Below are 20,307 nucleotides of genomic sequence, written 5' to 3' on the forward strand. Positions count from 1 at the left end.
ATTTTATTTTTCGGAAATTAGGCGGGTGGCCGTCAAAAATGTACACAAAATAGCAGAAATGATTTGATAACAAAGTTTGGTCCCACTTTGCATGACTTTATAAGGACTAAATAAAAAAAAAATAAAAACATTGAAAAGAATGACAGGTCCATTAAAATATTTCCAGTAAGTTATATAGAAAGATAAAAGAAATAAATTAACTAAATAAAAGTAATGTAAATTAGAATGAATAGAATCAATATTAATAACAAGGACAGTGATGATTAATAGAATCGAATATGAACTACTGCATTAATTTTCATTTATTGAAATTAATAGAACCAATGTAAACGTTGGAATCTATTAAATAGTTTTAATAGATCACGGATCTTCCAACAAATATTTTGTTTTTTGAAAATGTTTTTCTCTTTTGGTATCTTGTGATTCAAAAAAAAAAATTAATAGAGCTACCTAGAATTGTTTTTATAATTTTAATGTGCGACCACACGAAAATTTTCAAGCATTGGCTCATGTAATTCATACCAAGACAAAGTTTCTGCCCAACAAAAAGCCGTCCGAAGTTCTCATTGGGACTGTACGTGGTATATATATTGTTATAGTGGGTATTTATTGTGTATTCTACTTTGTGCATGTTGTTTTTCTCTATAATTTGTATCCAATTATGAGGTAGACATAACTAGACATAATGTTAGAAGGAAATTTAAATTTTATTCAATATAACTGACAGTAATCAAAAATAGCCGTTAATCGTAGGGCTTGAAGAAGACCAGTTAAATCCTTTTCGATGAGACTTGATGGGACTAGCCTTGTTTTACAAAAAAAGAGAAGATATTAATTTCGAGACTGTCCGGAAATTAGTTGAGAAGGTAAAAAATATTTATGATAAAGATGACCAATAATTGGTTGCTGAAAGATAAGTTTATTACAGCCCAAAAAGGATTACAAAGTGAGCAGGATAAGGCGTGGACTGAGGTAGAGAAGGATGGTGTGACGTAGCAGGCAGCCAGCCAATGAGCTGCTTCTCACGGTCCCTACATAAGGTCCCACTGTTCGGTGGGGTTCTCCATTCTTCTAGGCTTCTCCAGTCAGCCAACAATATCAAAGTAACTTACTAGTTTTATTTCTATAATACTTTCTATATTCCAAACTGTAATATTTCATTAGTTTTATTTTTGTACAGTAATCATGAGGGAAATCGTTCATATCCAAGCCGGACAATGCGGAAATCAAATTGGAGCCAAGGTATGTCATTGCAACCTATAAGGATTATATTTTCATTTCCGTTACTTTGCATTAAAAAAAAAATAGTGTATCGGTTTTTTAAGTTAAAGTTAAATATTTTCTAGTTGTGTGTTTCTTTATAAGCGATATTCGTTTATTTTTTTTTGGTTTTGTGTTCACTGAAAAAATAAATGTACTAATAAGCTAGTTCAAACGATAAAAAAATCTCTAATCGGTAATTTTCTTGAGTATTAACTCTAAAGCAGAAAGTTAAAATTTTATAATTCATTATCATATCATCTTTACCTATTTGAGAATAATATTTTTTAACTATCCTTGGATGTAGCCCAAATCAAAGTATTTGTAAGTTGATTTTAAAAAAAAGTAATGTAAAAGTAAGATATTCCCATCTTGTAAATTCACTTACATATCTACATTTTCAAAATAGATTGGAATTTGACGAAAGCGAAGTGTCAAAAGAGAATTTGAGTTTGCTAAAGAATTGATTTTAGGGTGAAATGGTTGTTGGCGTAACTATTGAATGTGTAGCACGCGCAACCAAGTATTAACCCGACTCGAGACAAGCTAGCTAGCGTTCGGCTCAATTGTAACAGATGACGTATCTACAATCCAAGCTGTAGTTTGTTATAATATACGACGTTGTAGTGCTCTCAGCAATATTTTCTCAATCCTCTTGTTAAATTATATATTTTGTTAATGGTTATGGTTTGGCAATAAGGTAATACGGTTTATAATTGAATAAAAATACTTTTAAGAATGCATGCTCGCGATCTTATAATGGATTTTGAACTGGCTCTAGAATCTTTTTAATAATTCTTATGATCAAAATTCCTTGAACTTATTTTATTCCAAAAATTTAATGTTATGTATTGTTTTTTTAAATTATTTTGTGCAACAAACTACTATGCCCTTCAAATTTAACGGCCAAAACGCAAGGTTGCAAAACAAATGAGATAGTTGATGCTAACAATAATCGATTGATAAGGTCCCTCGGCGTTGCCGGCTGCAAGGTTCGTTGGCCGGCCGCCATTCCCTCTCCCTAACGGTTCCCAACGGTTTTTTTTTCAAAGTGAATGACTTTTGTTTTTTTCCATAGATAGCTAAAATCACTCAGAAAATATATACAATATTGTATCTCTAAAATTTTATTGTTATTGTTTTGAACCAATCTGATAGCTGACATTTTTTTTGAGTTGGGATGGTTCAGAGTTTAAGTTTTAGTATTTTTTAAAATAATTTAAGTACATAGTTATTATTATGCGATATTTTATTCTATTACTATCTCTGTATAAAAAATCTTTAAAAGTAGAAATGATTTCGTTTAATGACACTATCTCAAGTTTCACGTTTATCAATTAAATTTCTGACGGAACTGAACGGTATTCTTCTCAAGTATTTTTGTTTAAAACCATGGGCAGTTAATTAAAATTTACACTGTATTATTAGCTCATACTGAAGATTTTAAGTATTAAGAATCGTAATATTGATCTTAAGATCATTATGAATCTTAATAAGAAATAATATCTTAAGAAATTAAGATATTGTTTCCGAAGATGGAATGAGTTGTACTAGAGGCTATGTTCTTTTTCTCTTAGTTACTGGTATGCAAAAATATGTTTTTCCAATTAATATTGAAAGGACTTTTACTAAAAAAGTAACAGGGTGTTGGAAGAAATCCTGGAAAGGAATTGAGGCCACCTCCATAACCAGTGCTGTGCCGTAGCATTGCCATTTATGGTTCACTGATTGCCGGTGCCCCGCTTTCTCTCCCTATCCCTTCTCTTCTCACCTATTATCCTTCTTCAATTTACCTCATTTTTAAATTTACATTTTTAATCAGTTATGATGATATAATATTCTAATAATTTAAAAACAATTTTTTTAAAACTTGTATGCTTAAAATGTTGGTTTCCTTGACTTATGTGTTATATTATATGCTACTTTTCTTGAATAGTGGCACATCTGACATAAAAAAAAAGTTTTGGTTTTTGAAATGGGCGTTATCCAATTATATTACCTTAGACAAAGGGTTTCTTTCTCTATTGTGGTCCCTCTATTTGACTATCCCAAAGATAGTTGGTTGTAAAAAAGTAACCACAGTCTACATTACAATCTATAGAATATGTCAAATACTATTTCTTCTTTTATTTCATATCAGATGTGCATCCATTGCAGCAAATCATCTATGCTTTCTTTTATTAAAAAAAAGATTAACAAATCATCGTATACTTCTAACAATTCACATCTCGTCTTAGTAGCCTTCATCAATTTTGATTGAAAACTATATTAATGCAAAAAATATGTACTATTATTTCAAGCATTAACTTAACGTGAGTTTAAACCTAACAGGGTTGCCTAAAATTTTATTCCCTTGAGGATTGTCCCGTGAGCATATCTCTTATGCTAGATAATATCTGTTTATAATTAATTTTGATCATGATACTAAAATGTTTTTTTCTGCATAAAAACACTGTTGAAGCCAAAAAAATAGATTCAATCAATTAAATTTTGAACGCTAAAAGTTAAAAAACAAAAGAAATTGTTAAATTTTATTCGCTAAACATTAAGCCAGGGCTCATTTGAAAACTAATATTAGCATTACATTTCATACAAAGTTAATATATTAAAAAGTAATAATTTTATGTTTAGTCTGTATAAATCACTGTAAACTTGCAGTTATAGATGTAATTCTCGTAAATCTGTTAAGAATAATCTACTGGGGCGCCCGTAGCTCAGGGGTTAAGATATAACCTTACCAATTTGATGTCTATTGGCGGTGGTTCGAATTTGGCCTGGGGCGTTGACTTTTTTCATTGAGTGGCGGTCTCACAAAATGAAAAACTTTGACCTCAACCGTGGTTAGGCAGAATAGGAATCCAATGGGAGTCTTGGCCGAAAAGAAAAAGAATGATTTAAACAGGTCTTATTTGTGTTTCTTTCTGGGGTCAAATAGTAAAAGTTCGTATTCCCTTCGCTTGTCCTCACTGAAAGTTTCAAATCAAGGTTTGAGTTTAATTTTGCTTGTTGGAGATGTAGTCTAATTAACTTGATCCTCAAATCATGCGAATTAGTGTTTTAAGGATAATCATGTCTTAATCAGCGGTTTTTTTCTCCTGAATTTCATATTGATACATTTCTTGAAAATATTACGTTCTAGTCCCAAACTTGTCCAACTATGATATATTTGGCAATTTTATATAATAACGAATACGTATTTATTATTAAAATATAAAAAATAATATATTTAAAGATTAAAAAATATTATTTTTGTGTTAGTGAGTTAAAATCCACAAATAATAAATTAGGAATAAGTAAAAGTATCTTAATTATGAGAGATAGTTGACCGTGGATGATAAATGAGGAGAAGATGGTTGGGGGTGCGGTCAATGAAACACAAATAAGTATGACTAACTTATTTTAATGTGCCGACGTTTCGGCTAGAGTTTCTAGCCTTCTTCAGGGCTAAAAACAAAACAAGATAACAACCACAGTAAGTATAGAAAAATAAAAAATATAAAAGAAAGTATAAACAAAAGTATCTTGTATTTTAACAGTCGCCTTATGAATTTATTATTAAATATATCATAGTCCATACCCTAAAACGGAAGTCTTTCCTCTTGTTAGTGTACCATGTTGGTCGGTCGATGTTTTTGTAGAACAAATTAATTTGGAAAGTTTGGTATTATTTTGGGTTTTTCACTCCATCTGCTTTCTTCAAAGTTTTTCGACAGTGGAATATGTAATCGCCAATCAATTTTTTCGAGCGAAAAACTATTGTATAATGTGAACTGACCTATGTTCTATAAAGAAATTAATGGGCTTCACTTATCTCTAGAACTGAAAAAGGGTGGGGGAAGGTTATTAAAAATGATAAGTTGTTAAATTAGTATTAAGAAGAAAAACAAACATTTCTATGATTATACTCCCTCAAAGAAAGATGATTTTTCCTTGAGAACTTATTTATTTCACAACGATTAACGGATATCCATGATATTAGCATATAGTGAATTTTCTAGATATTATGATAACAGTTTATTTTCATATCAATGTACTAACGCATTCCAAAAAGGACAATTCCTGTTGATATAAATATAATTAAAACAATTTAAAACAGCACATGATGTTAAAAAATTAATATACGCTGTAAGATCCGTTCCCCGCTCCTATGGTACCGTTTTATTAATTTCATCTTAAAAAGATAAAAATAAATAAACCAGTAGATATAATACCAAACAAGAATATTGTCCGTAGGTATGTGCCAGTGCGGTAAGGTCGAAGGAATAGAACGCAATGCAGGCAGACACCCCCACTCTCGAGGCAAATCGATTTAGTGACTCATGGCATTGTACTCGATGTCCTCTCTTGTGGAAAATGATTCATCTTATTATTATTATTATTATTCTCGAGGCAAATCGATTTAGTGACTCATGGCATTGTACTCGATGTCCTCTCTTGTGGAAAATGATTCATCTGACAAATTAGTTTCAGATGAGTCATGCCATGCCCATGAGTCAGTTGTTCGAATGTTTCCCTAGTTTCTTATTATTCCTTGCTTCTTGAAAAAAAAATTAAATTTACTTAATTGACAAAGTAATTTAGTTTTTCAAATTAAAATCGATTGTTTAAATTTGAATGAGAGGATCACTGTCGCGCACCACTAGAGCATTGACTACTATTTTAACATTAATCATTAAATCGACTTCTGTAAATAATAAAAAAAAATATGTATTAAATAAACGTATTATTGCTAAATGAATAGCTCTATCCACATGTTTTTTTAGACAATGCCCCAACCCCTTCTCCCTTGTTATGTTTACATTATAGTTGTAACCATAACAAGTCCAGCTTCCTGGAAAAGGATTCCAAAGAAGCCATAATGTTTACTATCCATCTAGGGTGGGATGGTCTTGAGGAGCCATCAATAAGCTATAACACCTGTTATATGAGGAAAGAAGTTTTCTTGAAAGAACAGTTTATGATGGAAGGGAAAGGGTCATTTTTCATTACTTAAAACAAGGTTGAGTCACAGACGACATCTACTTTAGCAACCTCCTTACTTGGGCGCGGCCGGTTCGAATCCGACACGGGGGGGGGGGTCGACTTTAATTTCGTGAGGAGTCCCATAGAATGATAACTTGACCCCCTCCGCTCCCCTCCCCCACTGTGGTTAGAATGGGTAGTAACCACTAGATAACCACTCCATTTGTCAAAAAGGACTAAGGGGGGGGAGGGTAAAAACAAAATATTCTATTCATACTAGGTAGTAAGTTGGTATGGGCAAAAAGTATTCAGAGTGAGTAGGGGTTTACAAATGTTATATTTCTTGGTGAAAAAATTTATGAATTGTTACTTCTCTAAAAGTTCACAATTACTAACTCTAGGAGAGTTATTGTTTCTTAGGACAATGGTCTTTACCTACCACATTAGAGCCATTAATATAGTACCACTGAAATCCAATCTTCCCTTCAACAAGAGCGGAAGTGAAAGTTGAATTTTCATTCTATGTGACCACTTTAAAATAAAAGTTAGAGGCTAGACCAGATTCAACCCAAGGCCATTATAGACTCTGGGTTGCTAAGGTAACGCCTTAATATACTCTAAAAATCAATGATTTTTGGAGAATATTAAACTATTTTATTCTTAATTTCCCCTTCTTACTTTTTATCTCTGGGACATAGTATAGGATGTAGGTTATATCCCAGTATCAAAAAATTGATCAACTGTTCACAAATTTTCACAAGGTATTAAAAGAATAAAATAATATACTCAAATTCAAAACTTATTTATCGATTAGTAAAGACCCGACCTCTACTTTGGTATTTTAATCCACTTTGATTAGCAACTTATTCTAATTAAAGCAGTAATTATAATGATAGTATCAGTAGGTTTTTAATTTCCAACCACTAGAACTTGTTTTTGTTGTACCCTCATTTTCAATAATTAATACGTTAGTTTTAATGATTCATGATAACTAGATCATTTATTTCATTATTATTATTGGTTTCATCTAAAACCATGTATCTTTTTTATTATATTTTAACTTTATAATATTTATTTTGTCTTTTTCAGTTCTGGGAAATAATCTCAGATGAACATGGAATTGACCCCACTGGTGCTTATCATGGGGATTCTGATTTACAACTGGAAAGGATCAATGTTTATTATAACGAGGCATCTGGTAAGTTTTCTTTATACAACTTATTTTTATATCATGATGTATAAAGATTCACTATGTAATCAATTTATCTGTCCGGTCGGACATGTTGGAGGTGGAAAGTATGTTCCAAGGGCGATATTGGTTGATTTGGAACCTGGCACAATGGACTCTGTTCGCTCTGGTCCCTTTGGTCAAATATTTAGGCCAGACAACTTTGTCTTTGGACAGTCAGGAGCTGGAAACAACTGGGCTAAAGGTCACTATACAGAAGGTGCCGAACTGGTGGATTCTGTTCTCGATGTAGTGAGGAAAGAAGCTGAGTCTTGTGACTGTTTACAAGTAAGTAGTAATTTATAATGTGTTCTTCTTTTAAATATTTCCAGACAGGTTATTTAATTTGTTTAATTCATCCAGGGATTCCAACTGACACATTCTCTTGGTGGTGGCACTGGCTCAGGTATGGGAACACTTCTTATTTCAAAGATTCGTGAAGAATATCCGGACAGAATTATGAACACCTATTCAGTTGTACCATCACCCAAGGTATTAATTGTTCATTAACTAAAAATATTTTATTGAATTTTCTACAGATGTTTTTAATTTTAATTTATTGTTTCTTTTCAGGTATCAGACACTGTTGTAGAACCATATAACGCCACCCTCTCAGTTCACCAACTAGTCGAAAACACAGATGAAACATATTGTATAGATAATGAAGCCCTCTATGATATTTGCTTCCGCACATTGAAACTATCAACACCAACATATGGTGATCTTAACCATCTTGTTTCTCTCACCATGTCTGGAGTTACTACCTGCCTCCGATTCCCCGGCCAACTGAATGCTGATTTAAGAAAACTTGCTGTCAACATGGTTCCATTCCCTCGTCTCCATTTCTTCATGCCAGGATTTGCCCCACTCACCTCCAGAGGTTCTCAGCAATATAGGTATTAATTCTAATTTCATTAACCTAAGACTTATTTGAAAGTATTAGATCCTTGAAGTAACTAATCAATTTATTCCAGAGCTCTCACAGTACCAGAACTTACTCAACAAATGTTTGATGCCAAGAATATGATGGCTGCCTGTGATCCTAGGCATGGAAGGTATCTTACTGTTGCAGCAATTTTCAGGTGAGACCATTTTTCTTCTCATAAATAATAAAAATAAGAGTTTTATCTGAATTATATTGAGAAAAATCTGTGTTTAGGGGCCGCATGTCAATGAAGGAAGTAGATGAACAAATGTTGAACATTCAAAACAAGAACTCCTCATACTTCGTAGAATGGATCCCCAATAATGTAAAGACTGCAGTTTGTGATATTCCTCCAAGAGGCCTTAAAATGTCTGCTACTTTTATTGGAAATTCAACGGCTATCCAAGAATTATTTAAGAGAATTTCTGAACAGTTCACTGCTATGTTTAGGAGGAAGGTAAAGAAGTATTGATAGTATACTTGAACAGTTTGATACATATAGTGATATAAATAGTACCCCATTAATTTGTATTTCTGTTTGTTTTTTTTAAACCTAGGCTTTCTTGCATTGGTACACTGGAGAAGGTATGGATGAAATGGAATTTACAGAGGCTGAGTCAAACATGAATGATCTTGTGTCAGAATACCAACAGTACCAAGAAGCAACAGCTGATGAAGATGCTGAATTTGATGAAGAACAGGAACAAGAAGTCGATGATGCCTAAGGATCTTTAACTACTGGCAATAGAACATCAAAAATACTCAAACGTTCCATTAAAAGCTTATACTTTTGTATTATATATATATAATTCCATTTTAATTTCGAAAATTTAAAACTCGCAATTTATTTTTTAAAAACATATTTTTAATGTTGTAATTCTTTTTTATTATTTATTTCTATGGCAATTTTTATCAAATTAAAGCTTTAATGTTTATGATTATGTGTTCGTTCAATTTCATTTATCCACCTATTCTACTAAACAGCTTTTGCAATCCATAATTACCTGAATTAATCAACTTAATTTTTTTAATTAATGTTCTTTTTATTATTTAACACTTATTGCTAAGTTTTTAACCGATGCTTCTACCACATTATTCACTATTTAGCATTAAATTTATGACAAATGGAATATTAGAAAAGTATAATTAATTGTTTTATCTATTATTAAATTTCAGACCCAAGTTATTATTATTATTATTATTATTATATATCCCATAATTTTAAATTTATTGTATTGCTAAATTGTTACCTTATAGTTAGTTAATTCTTTTTGGTTTGTACATTTGGAAGAGTAAATTAGGAAATGGTTTAGATATAAAGAGCAGAAATGCCCATAAATGAAGTCCACGCATATTTGAGTAATAATATATGAATATTAATCATTTTGTTTATTATTTTTACATTTTAAACAACTTTATATGTTTCACTAGTAATCGGCCTACTTTCCAGTTATTCTTTTATTGAATTAATTCTGAATATAAAGTTTTGTATCTTTAAAAATTTGATGATCAGTGCTGTTAGTAGGTTAGGAGTTAGTCCAATACAATTGAGCTGGCAGGGAAGTTATGAAGGTATATCTGAAAAAATATAGTTTATTTTCATATTGCTATCACTGTACAGGCATTTGTTGGTGCTCATTCTCAATTTAGTAAGATTTCTCTATGGCAATCTTCTCTTTTCTATTATTATAATATTTAGTCTATTTTGGGAGGGGGGGGGGTATCATTTCACATGGACAACTGCCTGTTTTATAATTTATTTTTTGATGGATTTGCTTAGTTTCTGAAGGAGTTATGATTGTTTTACACAAACCAAAAAGGTTTTTTTAATCTCAATCAACCATTCCATTTCCCAGTGTTTGTGATTTGCCCTGGGTCCCACATAGTTTATTTTTACTAGTAAATAAAATATATTTTATAGATAAGTTGTAAAAAAATTTGTATAAGGGTATATCCTAAATCAGTAATAAATATTTATTGTGCATATTACTTTTTATAAAGTGCAACTATATATAAAAAAAAAGTTTAATAAAGTACTGGTGCTTTGAAGAGTGGGTCCATAGGAATTTGAATTTGTGAAATAACAGGATGGTCTATTAGATGTATGGGTACATACATTTAGTGAACCCTGATTGTTCTACATTCAGATCCACTTAATATGGCATCAGATGTGAACATAGAGTAGAAATATATGTCCCACTAGCAACAACTCTATCACTAATTTAGATCCACCATCATTCTACAACCCACCAACTTCCTGGTCATAGACTTTCTAGTTTCCGACTTTAAAAACACTTTATGTGACAGGTGCCTTTCTTGGTGTGCAGCAAGCATTTGAAAAAGTTTGGCATGGCCTATATAAAAAGAAGAGTTCCCCAGGCCTTGTGGCGCCTCTATTTATACACAATGTACATCGATCTGCCCACAATAGAAAATATTTTTACGGCCATATATGCTGACGACACACTCGTTTTAGCCATACAGGACTCGTAATATCGGCTTACTCAGTTAGCTTTGATTCTTAAATGGTGTATCAACTGGAAAACTGCAACTAATATCGAGAAATCGCGCAAATTACTTTACGTTCCCTCTTGATCTACACCCTACTGTTATTCCTCAACAACGAAGTTTAACTTGGATTGACGCTGGACTAACCTTGGCTCCTACGTCAAAATAAAACTTAATTTCCCACTTAAATTATTACGGTATCTTTTAAATAAACGATCAAAATGACCAATTTAGGAAAAACTAAAGATTTATACTTACCTTCTCAAACCGATTTAGACTTATAGTGTACAAATATACGGATATGAAAAACAAAAAAAAAATATCTTGCACTGCATAGATTTCAATAAAAAGTAATAATACTTATCAGCACCGACCTCCCCCCTCCAACATCAGTAACAAGAACTTACTAAAATACTATAAAACTCCTTACCATCAACTATTAAATCATTGTATAAACGGTTTCACGACAATAACTCTTTGGAAATGATAATCATGTGTGATGAAAAATGGATTGTTTATGACAACCGGCGTCGGTCAGGTCAGTGGTTAAATATCGACAAAAGACCGGGAAACATGCCAAAATCAAATTTACATCCAAAAAATCTATTGGTTTCTGTGTGGTGGTCAAGAGCAAGAATAATTAATTTCTCATTTTTACTCAGAATTAAAAACCATCATAGTACAGTGATATTGACCTATAAAACTTCATTGCTTTTATAGGTCCTTCCGGTAAATCAATGAAGTTTTACACAACGCCAGTTGTTTCAGGACAGAAAATAAAGAAATTAAACGATTTGTAATACGAACTCCTATCACACCCATCTATTAGAAAGACTTATTCACAACAGATTTCCATCTGTTCAGAAATTTGGAACTTTCCTTTAAGAAAAATTTTTTGAAAACGATTCTCAGGTAAAAAAGCATTTGTAACTTCATCTCTTCACAAAAGCCAGAATTTTTCAGTTTTGGGATTTGAAAATTGATAACACATTAGGGAGAATGTATAGAAAATGAGGATAAATATTTTTAAAAAACATTTACTGTTGTCGAAGGACTGAAGATTGAAAGGATTGGGCACCCTTGATGTTCCAGAATTATGCTGTCCCTACAGTTCAAGTTCGTAATTCCAGATTTGTCTTGTAGATTATAGTCACTTTTCAGTTAAAACTATTGTTCTATACAACTCTCTAAATCGTTGGAATTTGGAGTTCCAGTCAAAAAGGATTGGCGTTGACTTAATGGACCAATTACTGGTCAATTAGAAAAATAGAATTTTATGTTACTTTCCAGGGAATGTTATCAGAAGCATATATTAAGGAGAAGTATGAATTGAAGAATTAGGATCTTTGGAAAATTTACTACTTGCCAGTTCGTAAAGGTAGTAGTACAATTTCCGATCGTCAGAATGCCTAGTTATTTGTCAGTGAGTCCTTGAACAACGTTTGGCACAGATAAGGTTTATAACGCCTTAGGGGAAATGGTTCTTCTTACTATATTTCGGAAAAGGAAGTGATGAAGACAACACTGCTTTTTTGGATCAAAATGGTGTAGGAATTCACAGCATCGTTTAGGTCTTGAGGAGTTTTGTGGAATGCTTTTGAGGTTTATTTTAATGCTTATTGCTTGTCGGAAGAAGTTTTAGTCGACAGGGCCCTTAATGAAGTGGTGATTTGGAAATCGTCAATGCGGAATGGGTCAGAATTAGGAGGCTATGGTCTGAGGAAAGATCATCGAGCCTGAATATGGAACTGTTAAGCGGTCCGAGACCTTTCTAAATTGAAAAGTCAAGAAGGTCGGTATTGGGGTTGGTCAGTAGGGTAGAGGATGCTACTACTATGGAAGTAAAACAATGTTCGCGCTTAAGGTTCTGGCTCCTCATTGCTGGTATTTAGTATTCAGGTCTGTACCTAGAAGGAAACGCTGTCCCTAGGAATTGAGTGGGCATTCAGAAATGGATATTTTGTGCTGTAACGGTTCTTATAGGAAAATGTGAGCTTTTAATTCTGAGAGTAGTGGTCTGTTCCATTGGAATTTTTAATTCGATGGGTTTGGTAGTCTGATATGTTTAGGTGTTTAATAGGTAGTTAGTCGTGTATCAATTATTAGGGAAATTGCAATATTTTTGTTGTTTTGTGTAGCTGCTAGTTCTTGTATATAATTTTGAACACCATTGGCATTCCATAGGAAAATTTGGGATTTAATTGAGGACATTTAAGGATTTCTTGGTGGTGGAATAAGATTGGACACAACATTTGTAAGAAGGGCGTTAGAGAGAATGATGTAGGGTCTGAAGTCGAAGAGGAATGGTCAGGTAATCTTGAGATCATTGGAATGTTTAAGGGGGAGGATGAAGGAAATATGTGGCTGGTAGTTGGACTTTTAGGTTGTGTGAGATAGCGTTTGAGAATCATGAGGTTGAAGTTACATTTGCGGCAGTCTCTGACCTTGTGTAGGTGATTAAAATTCGTCTAGCATATAAACTGTGTTTATTCAGGAACCTGAAGGATATTTGTGTGTTCGCAATTCTAGAGGATTGCCTAGGTTGTATAGGAACTCCAGACGTCTCTTCCAGATTTGGAGAACTCTCCATCCTTAATTTTAATGTTTTATGAGTTTGACATCTCATGTAATTAGACTTTTTTTCTTTTTTTTTTTTTTGGCTCAAGTATTCCATCTTTGCATCTCCTGAGTGGGAATGCTATGATTCATTTCTTAAAAAAAAAAAAAAAAAAACTATCTTCAGGAAATTAAATTATGTTTTAAACAGAAATTCTTGGCTGACAGTCACTAAAATTATTTTTAGTACGTATGCTAGGGAAGAAGAACCTAGATTAAAGATGTATCTTAGTCGCAAATATATATTATTGGTCTTTATAAAGTATTTTGTTTTTTTTAGTAACGAATTAAAATTACCTTTAAGAATTATTTTCTCTGGAGGAAAACTAATTTTTGAAGATAAGGCTTTTTTTATTGATGTGCTATAATATTTCTTTGAAAAGCCAACATTTTAGAAATATATCATATAACATATAAATATGTATGTGGCGTTGATGACCAAAAAGGTTTTACGGCTTTAAACCAAAAGAAACAAACATATAAAGTCTTAGAAGGTAACAAAAGTGCATAGATAAAAAGATTGTTCTTTTAGGAATCCTTAACTCTTTCACTACAAGTGGGACAATACAACGCAATGGACGTTTAGAATTGTCTACAGAGTAAAGTAACTGTGGGAAATGGGATTACTTCCTCGTACTGCCTTACCCCTACCAAAGACACACATTGGGACGTCTTGCCAATACCATTGGGACAAAAAAACTCATTTTCTGAGCCATTTGCTCGAAAACTGAAAAAAAAATTCATATTGCCTCGAAAGGGTTAAACTTGCGAGCGCACCCACAATACTGTTTTCCCGATCAGTATTCGCATGGTCAGTTGTTTAATTTCACTTAACGTATGTTTGGAAAGTCCTAAACTTTCACATAATTAAGATTACTTTTACAAATAAAAATTCTACATCTTGACATTTTTGACTTTGTTTCTCAAATTAACACAAGAACTCGACTCAAATTTTCTCATATCAAAGAAGTATTACAATTTTTCAAAACTTTCATTAAGAATTTTGTTTGCTTAAATAAAATGCCACCCTAATAACGTTTTTATAATAATTTTCCAAGAGGCGATTCACTCATTTTCATTTAGAAAAATATTTCGAAGAATTCCCGCCGTACATATTAAAGAAATTACCGTTCAGAAATGAGCAAGGATTGGTTTAATCTCAAAGCAGGATGGAGTTTGGTATGAATGTTGTATGATAAACGCACCACCACTAATTTTTTTTCTTTTTATTTACTCTTACTGTATATTCCATACATAGGTAAGTGAAAGATAAAAAGGAGTAAGAAATAAAAAAATTCAAACAGTTCTCAATGTTCGATACGTTGTTCAGGTTTTGATTGTCATTTAAATCTTTAAAAAAAGTTTCGACCTTTGTTGATGACTGGAAGTTTATTTTATTTAAGTAAAAGTCTAAAATAATTTTTAATTTGTTCACGCTCAATATCTTGTGCTGAATCTATACGTTTTCCACTTCCCCAAATCCCAGTGCTTGGTGAACAAACGTCGTTTTGTGTTATTATGATTTTCGTTGACTATTACATTCGATTTAAACTATTTCCATTAGAAAAAGGAACAAAATAAAGATAGGTAAGATAAAAGGAAAGGAATGGTAAATATCTACTAAGTAGGTTGTAGATGATAAAATTTAACCGAAATAGTACTACAAATTCAACTTCCGCTCTCGATTTTCATAAAATATTTGTTAATTTCATGTTTATAAACAAATATTTGTGTTGTGTGAAATAAAAAATAAACCACTAAAGTTAAATGACAAGATTTTACGCAAAGTATTTACTCCGAATCTACATAAATTTAAATACACTATCCTGAAATTGAGTTAATTACTAAATCTGAAGATTTGGAAAAATTTTTAATAAATCATTACACAGAGAGGACAAATATTTATCTGTTGGCAGTTCTAAAACAATGCTGATTTAACACAAACGTATGGATGAAGTAGTACCTGTAGATATACTCTATATCCACCGCACTGCTGCCTTATTCGTCGATTACAAAACCACAGGCCAGCCAATTCTTATGGAGACAGAGGCATCTATTTCCCTACTACCAATCTATAGAAGATGTCCATGGAAGAATTCAATACACAGGATGAAGTTACCCGAGATGTGGATCTAAGCTTCAACAAATTTCTTCGCTATACCTTAATCCTTGCTGAAGAAAGCTAAATAATATTAGTGGTATAATATACACTGGTAAGATAAAAGAGCCCATCATTGAGACATCACGCCAACCTGCTACAAAGATGCTTCAACTCAAACAACCACCACTCAAGCCCCCAACTGGCGCTGCGAAGCTTCTAATCAAAGAAAACTCTGCCGACTGGTCTTACATGGTGGCAACTGGCACAAGATATGCTTCGAATTAACCAACCAAAGGAAATCCCACCAGTCCGCCTCACTTAGCAAGATTAGGTATATATGATAATTCTACTAAAACCTGAGTGGAACACCGAGGTTTTCAACATATTACCTTAGAGGGACCTACCAGCACTACTTCAGGAAATAATAAATCAACAGTAAGTACTTGGAGCTGTTGAACGCGGGAGTAATAGGCACAAATAAAATGTTTTTACTGTTCTTACTGTAATATTAGTTACGGTTAAATAACATAAAACGTTCTTACTGTAGTTAGAACAAACAACACAACACAAAGCTTGATGGCAACCTACCGACTACTGTTACAAAATCGTTGCAAGCGGTTTTAGCTCAAACAATCGATATATTCACAGTTTGCTACAGAGCAACATGTATACAATACAAAAATGAATTTTCGCATCTCAATTTAACAGGAGCAACTCGATAAGCACCTCTGAAATGGAATATTTTGTACCTCAAACACACCTAAATTCAAAATCAGACAGGAAAAGATAAATAAAAAGATCACTGCATCTCAAGAAAAATGTCGATAACACTAGCTACAACGAAAGGAACACACCCAGCATTCTACTCAAGATATCATTCTTGACTCCGTTTTCATGAAAATAGTACTGTAGCGACACCACTACTACCTATTGGTCACCGGTCAGAACCGTCACAGACACGACGCTACCTAGCTACCACTACAGTAATCTGGCAAACGTCGTGTACTGATATATACACCATTTCTTGTTAATATTTCAATTGTACAAATGTAATAACCATATTAAATGTAATAATATTCTTAAATGTATTATTTCAAATAATCAAGGTCACAATAGAATCTTCTGATCCACTAAAAGCTACCGCCTTATACCTAGCATCTCTCTACGGCATTTAATATCCCAGAGAAATGTCTAAAACAAAATTGATAAACCCAAGTGTGAATATACCTTTCAGGAATTCCACCTCCTTAGGAGGCAGTGAATGATAATATACATAGTGGATCAGTACATTCTAGTGCTATTTTTGGAAGTGTATATCGGACTTTTATTTAACGCTGCCTTCTCTTGATGTCTCCTCCTTCCTATACCTTCTGTCCTTTCGTAAGGCACTAAAGTGAATACCTGAAGGACTGGAATTCTCCTTCACGACCTAAGCGCATACCTTACGGAGTGAAGTTTCCCTCCTGCGAGTACATGCAATCCCATCAATCTATCTCCTCTCCAGCCTCCAACCTAACTCATTGAACCTGCATTGTCTAGGCCTTCTGATGTAGAGAACCTCACATCTTCATTTGGATTCAGAACTAAATAATTATACACAGTACCTCAACATGCATAACATTAATGAATTAATATCTTTTTAAATTTGAGTACATTTCCTTAACGTTGAGTCCTTATAGAGTTCTATACGTTCTACAGTATCTGAGATATGATCTTTCTAAAAACATAAATTTTATTTCGATTTCTTAAGACTTCATTTTGGAAAATATCATGGAAACTGCTATTCCAACGAAGAAAATCACAATAAACTACTTTACAGTATTAGCAGACGTACAGTCAAACATAGTATATCTAATAGTTCTTGAGATATCTGACATAAAATGTGTCAACTTTTCTCAACATGACACATTTTCTATAAATTTAGTACGATATCAAAGTCTTTAAAAATATTGTTTGTACTGCTCTAGAGCGATAAAATATCTTATATCAATCATGTTTCATCAGTTTGTTTATAATAAACTATTAATAATTATGTCATGTTAATATCTATTATTACATGATTTCGGTATTGTGCTACATTTGTCGAAAATGATTTTGAGAAAAATTGATGTTTCAAGAACCATTATACATTCAGAAATTTGCGTGTACTCGAAATGGAACTTATTAAATTCACTTTAAAGTAGTTCATAACATGGGTGTAGGCAAAATTTTACCAAGGTGGGAGCAGACCTCAACCCATTACACATATACTACATACATGTATTTATTTATATATATAAATTCGGGAGGGGTATTTGGTACTATAAGCTTCAACCCTACATAACTGAATAAAGTATTATTATGATCAAAGTAGTAAACTATATATGTATATTGTCCATTCGGAAACATTTGGTAAAAGAAAGATATGAAATTCCGCATTCCAAGAAATACCCCCACCATTTTATTGTTACTTCATAAAGTTCATTCATTACTTTTTAAATTTTTATTAGCTATCATAACAATAAATTATTGAAAATCGAGCATACACTTAATTATTGTACATAAATACATGCAATACACACAATAAATACAAAAATGTAAGAGGAGATGAGGTTTGCTATGAGAGCATCCGCCTTCCGGGATTGCTGGCAAAAATATTAACCATCTCTTTTACGATGGTTTTCTTTAATTTATTTTCAAAAAACATTCTGAGATTATTAAAATGGCAAACGGTATGTTATAGTAGGAAGAATGGAATCCAGAAAATGTTCTTTTTTATTAGTTTCTCCCATTATTTTTTGAGATAATTATATGATGAATAATTGCGCTCATTGAATCTAACCGTTTATTTTGCCGAAGAATCGACATACATCCATCTTGTCCCTGCAAAGGTGTGGTTGTGATTTTGTGATCCATGAAGATGTCAACTCAACAATGTTACCTTCCTAATTATAGCATGTTTCAAGAAAGAAATCATCTATCAAATAAGTCCACTATTTTATTTATTTTTTTTCCTAGGTTCCCAAAAATCTAGGGGAGGGAGCCCCCGCTCCCCTCTGCCTACGCCCATGATTCATAGTGATCTTCATAGGAATAATACTTTCCAAGATATTTGCCAACAAAAATGTCACAGAATAGATTCAAGATCTAAATATCCAAAATTTACTCTACTTGAAAACAGGAATACACAATGTTTTTCGCATGATAAATTATTTCCAAAATATTGAGCGCGTAATTAAAAATTAACCAAATAAAATAAACTGCCGGTCGTCTGCCGACGTTGAAAATTTACATTTTTAATGCCAATTTAAATCCAAAGAGCTTTTCGAAAAATCAAATCTGATCAACGTTTTGCTTTTATTTGCCTTCTTTTTTTCTTCTTCTTCGTATCTTGAACTATATCGTATTAAACCCGACATCATTTTTTATTTCAGCGGCTTTATGATGGCAGACGTGTATTTTTCGCAGTATGTGTATACATAAAAATATGTATATAAAAAAAATACAATAGTTCTGTTTTTAAATAATGTTAAATTATAAGCAATTATTAGAAAAAAATGTTAATTAAATTCTAAATAAATGAAGCTCAGTAATTAGGTGTTAACAGAATCCTAACCTGCTGAAGGTAGGTTTTGTAGTTAGTATTGTTGATATGATAAAGAGAAAAATATTTTTGAAGAATAGTTTTTGTATTGAGATAAATTACATAGAATAGATGAAAAGTAGAATCATATTTCAAAATGAAGATGGCCTCGAGATCTTCTCCTCTAGAAATGTTTTTGGAGTTCTATCAATGGGTAGATTCTCCACATGTCATGCATTAAGAGTTACATTATTTGAGAAAAAAAATTGAATTTTTTGACCTAACAAAGTCCCATTAGAATGAAAAATAAAGCTATTGGAATTGATCGTACATTACATAAAATAATTTAAATATAAACTGAAGGCTGCATGTTTTAATGTGTATACATTCTCTATGGGGCCATAACCGTCAGAGAACTTCAGGAAATTTATCTTATTTACTTTTCTTTAGAATAGAAAACTCCGACAACTTCCAGGAAACTGTGTCTTTGATATATAAATCATCAAGAACGATTAGTTTGTGAATATAATAAAATAATTATACATCGAATTTCAGAAAAGTAGATTATTCAACTCCCGACTTTAACGTTTTATAACCTGAAGAGTTCATTGTTTTATTTCGCGAGCAATACATTGTTCTAACAAATGGATATTGAAGTCGAAGTTGGAGATTTCTGGCCTACTTAGGCAGTCTGTGGCTGGTAATATTAAAGTAAACGAATGTAAGACATCTGCCACTAAGGTTATCTTCACAATTCGGCAGCAAGCTACAGATGAAAGAACAGTTTTTCATGAAGAATCTAAAAATTGAAGGCCTGTCCCACGAAGGTGTAATACAAGAAGGCATTTATAGACTTGACTGGCTATGGTAATGACGGCTGGGAATCACGTCTGTAAGCAGATAAAAAATTATGGGGATGTTTCTTTTCAGTACTCCCATCACAGACGCTATAGCTGTTCGGGATAACAAGGAATACGCCACAAGGTTACAGCAGCGTTTTCTTTTCCCAGGAAACCCAGATCTATTTTCTGTTGGCTATGATATTGTTACCGACGCCATAAGGTTTGGTAAGTCATCATGCTGAATATCAAACGTGACATTTAAAATTCAAATGAAGTGACAGTGTTCAAGCTCCAGCAGTAATG

The 20,307-nt window shown here is 32.6% G+C and overlaps 1 protein-coding gene across 2 annotated transcripts; it reads left to right on the forward strand.

The window, feature by feature from the left end:
• The first annotated feature begins 962 nt into the window (after positions 1 to 962).
• Positions 963 to 9,316, forward strand: betaTub56D (beta-Tubulin at 56D). Of its 2 annotated transcripts, none has more exons than XM_024359474.2 (9): positions 963 to 1,103; positions 1,181 to 1,242; positions 7,312 to 7,420; positions 7,512 to 7,738; positions 7,814 to 7,942; positions 8,024 to 8,346; positions 8,425 to 8,532; positions 8,610 to 8,832; positions 8,933 to 9,316. In XM_024359474.2, the coding sequence occupies exons 2-9, from the start codon at positions 1,186 to 1,188 to the stop codon at positions 9,098 to 9,100; spliced, it is 1,344 nt and encodes a 447-aa protein (XP_024215242.1). In that variant the 5' UTR covers positions 963 to 1,103; positions 1,181 to 1,185; the 3' UTR covers positions 9,101 to 9,316. The 2 variants fall into 2 exon arrangements, with proteins under 2 accessions (XP_024215242.1, XP_066902226.1); XM_067046125.1 differs by having other exon boundaries at positions 7,312 to 7,418; positions 7,507 to 7,738.
• Positions 9,317 to 20,307: the final 10,991 nt, after the last annotated feature.

This window comes from Halyomorpha halys, unplaced genomic scaffold, assembly GCF_000696795.3.
Source record: "Halyomorpha halys isolate HHAL.00 unplaced genomic scaffold, Hhal_1.1 Scaffold384.1, whole genome shotgun sequence".
Classification (NCBI taxonomy): domain Eukaryota; kingdom Metazoa; phylum Arthropoda; class Insecta; order Hemiptera; family Pentatomidae; genus Halyomorpha; species Halyomorpha halys.

Bases quoted from the DNA above. Each gene is read 5' to 3' on its own strand.
- betaTub56D (XM_067046125.1), top strand. From the start codon at position 1,186: ATGAGGGAAATCGTTCATATCCAAGCCGGACAATGCGGAAATCAAATT. The intron at 7,419-7,506 runs TGGTAAGTTTTC...GGTCGGACATGT, and splicing joins GTTTATTATAACGAGGCATC to TGGAGGTGGAAAGTATGTTC. The intron at 8,533-8,609 runs GTGAGACCATTT...ATCTGTGTTTAG, and splicing joins ACTGTTGCAGCAATTTTCAG to GGGCCGCATGTCAATGAAGG.